Source organism: Triticum dicoccoides, chromosome 4A (assembly GCF_002162155.2).
Source record: "Triticum dicoccoides isolate Atlit2015 ecotype Zavitan chromosome 4A, WEW_v2.0, whole genome shotgun sequence".
Lineage (NCBI taxonomy): Eukaryota > Viridiplantae > Streptophyta > Magnoliopsida > Poales > Poaceae > Triticum > Triticum dicoccoides.
In genome coordinates this window covers 354,635,327-354,637,579 of record NC_041386.1, presented here as the reverse complement: position 1 = coordinate 354,637,579, position 2,253 = coordinate 354,635,327, and the positions used below count along the sequence as shown (strand labels likewise).

The following is a 2,253-nucleotide window of genomic DNA, read 5'->3' as shown; positions in this document are numbered from 1 at the left end:
ATTATAAGAAAAAAGATCAACACGTCAAACAAACCCTAAGATAATACGAGAATATGAATTTTAGATAACAGAATAACAATTAGATGAAGAAAATTGGCTTTAGTGCCACTTACGGATGAAATCTCCAGATTGAATCTTGAAATTTTATAAGAGGTGTGGATACTGGAGACTGGGAGCAACCAGGCGGCGGCAGTTCAGCGAACAGAGGGAGCCAGGGCAACACGAGGACGAGGGCGTGAAGCCGTGAACATGGGATGATCCTTTCCCTGGGATCGAACAATTTGGTTTTTGCGGCGCTGGGGATGAGGGGATCATTCCTTTTCCTGTGATCGATCCACAGTGGCCAGTCGGCCTGCCGCCTGCGTTGCTTTTGGGCCGCCTGCTGCCATGAGGCTACTAGGGCATTTTTAGACTGGGTCATTTTCTTTTCACTGTGTGTTTTTTCTTCATGGGCTCTATGTATGTAACAGAGTTTGGGCCGAGGTCATCAGGGTCAATTGACCCCGGCCCAACATTGTAGCTCCGCCCCTGATCTGTTCCATTTGAATGTGTTGTCCTTTTTGGCCGCAACATGGATTAGTTGTAAAGGTGAACAAATAAGAGCCATCATATTCTGATGCTCGTACTCCTAGATGCAAAAAAGTTTGTTGTTTCCTGAAACTTATCCAGAACATGATGGAAATGTGTTCCCGTTTAGTCTTCAAAGTATTGAACTCACTATTAGCTTTCCATTGGCCTGTTAAATGCTACTCCCTCCGTTCCGAAATATTTGTCTTTCTAGACATTTCAAATGGACTACAACATACGGATGTATGTAGACATATTTTAGAGTGTAGATTCACTCATTTTGCTTCGTATGTAGTCACTTGTTGATATCTCTAGAAAGACAAATATTTGGGAACGGAGGGAGTAGTTTAGTTTCTCATTCATGGTAACACAAATGTGAAAAAAAATACAATTTGAGAGGGATCGGCATTATATATGATATGATTATCCATACTGTGTTTGTGCATGTTAGCATATCTCATGACCTTCAACTTCTAAAGTATCTTCTCCAATCAGGCTTTTGCCCCAGCAGTTTTGACGTATGAAACTGTTTGTATGCAGGAACTTGATTTTCCAGAGGAGCAGATCCAAGTATCTGATGCTTTGACTGAGATGAGTCATGGTCAGTGGGAGGGTTGCCCAAAATCAGAAATTTATACCCCAGAAATGGTTAATCTGATGGACAGCACCCAGCCTGATTTCTCAGCACCTTCAGGAGAGTCACTCAGGCAGGTGCAGTTCAGGATGATGGAGTTCCTGAACCGAACAATCATAAGGTTACCAGAAAAGGTGGCAATGGGGGATACACTATCACAACAAAATGACGCAAAGGGTTTATCTCGGCAGAGCTCCACCAATTCTGTCCAAGATGGCCCATCTTGGGATTTGCTTTACAGGCTCAATCGGCATAGCCTCCAAAGGAAGAAATCTGGTAAAAGCCGTCTCCAGTTTGTCACTTCGGTTGACAATGATACCGAGGATGAGTTCTCCCTGAAAGACATAAACCAAAGGCATCACCTTCACGAAACAAGTCTGGGGAGCTCTACAACCTCCATTGCAATTTTCAGCCATGCAATCCCTATTCGATGTCTCCTTGCGGGCTTGTTGGACTGCAACCCTGTGATGTCTCAGAGGATATGTATAGACGATTCATCTGTCACTGTTCTTGAACATTCGCTTAGAACCGGGTGGCGAATAAAGAGGCTAAATGATACTGGGCATCTCAGGCTTCTCTAGCTGCAAGCTGTTGCGCTGCAGCTGGAATCTAACTGATGTGTGTTTATGTGTCGTAAAGAAACCATCAGATCATATTATGCAAATCAGAAGCTATGGTTGTCGGTTCATGTTCACCTATGCCTCAATGGGGAATGCAAGTCCTCCGATTGTTGTTATTTTGCATTTATTACCATGCCTAAATTCCGGGAAGAACTGCCCTGTGATTGTGTTACCCTGTGATTGTTAATCAATATTTTATCAAGTGTAATTTCCAACTCATCCTTGGTGTATCATTCTTTCTTTCCACTAGCCATTTTGTATGTTTTGGAACGTGTGTAAATAGTCTTCTACCCCCTTTTATATTACTTGTGTTTACTTTATCAGCTTTAGAGCATATCTATCAGCTTTAGAGCATCTTCAATAGATGATGTATATTTTGGCGGTTCAAACAGGTGATGGTCTAAATTTGGACACCAAAAAGTGTTTTGTTAC

General features: G+C 42.4%; 1 protein-coding gene across 1 annotated transcript in view; it reads left to right on the top strand.

The window, feature by feature from the left end:
* The window catches only part of LOC119285908, a 3,917-nt gene extending 1,877 nt beyond the window's left edge, over nucleotides 1-2,040 (top strand). The window contains exon 2 of the mRNA XM_037565235.1: nucleotides 1,108-2,040. Coding sequence (XP_037421132.1) covers nucleotides 1,108-1,782 — 675 coding nt within the window. The 3' untranslated portion in view covers nucleotides 1,783-2,040. The remainder of the gene's footprint in view (nucleotides 1-1,107) is intronic.
* Nucleotides 2,041-2,253: the final 213 nt, after the last annotated feature.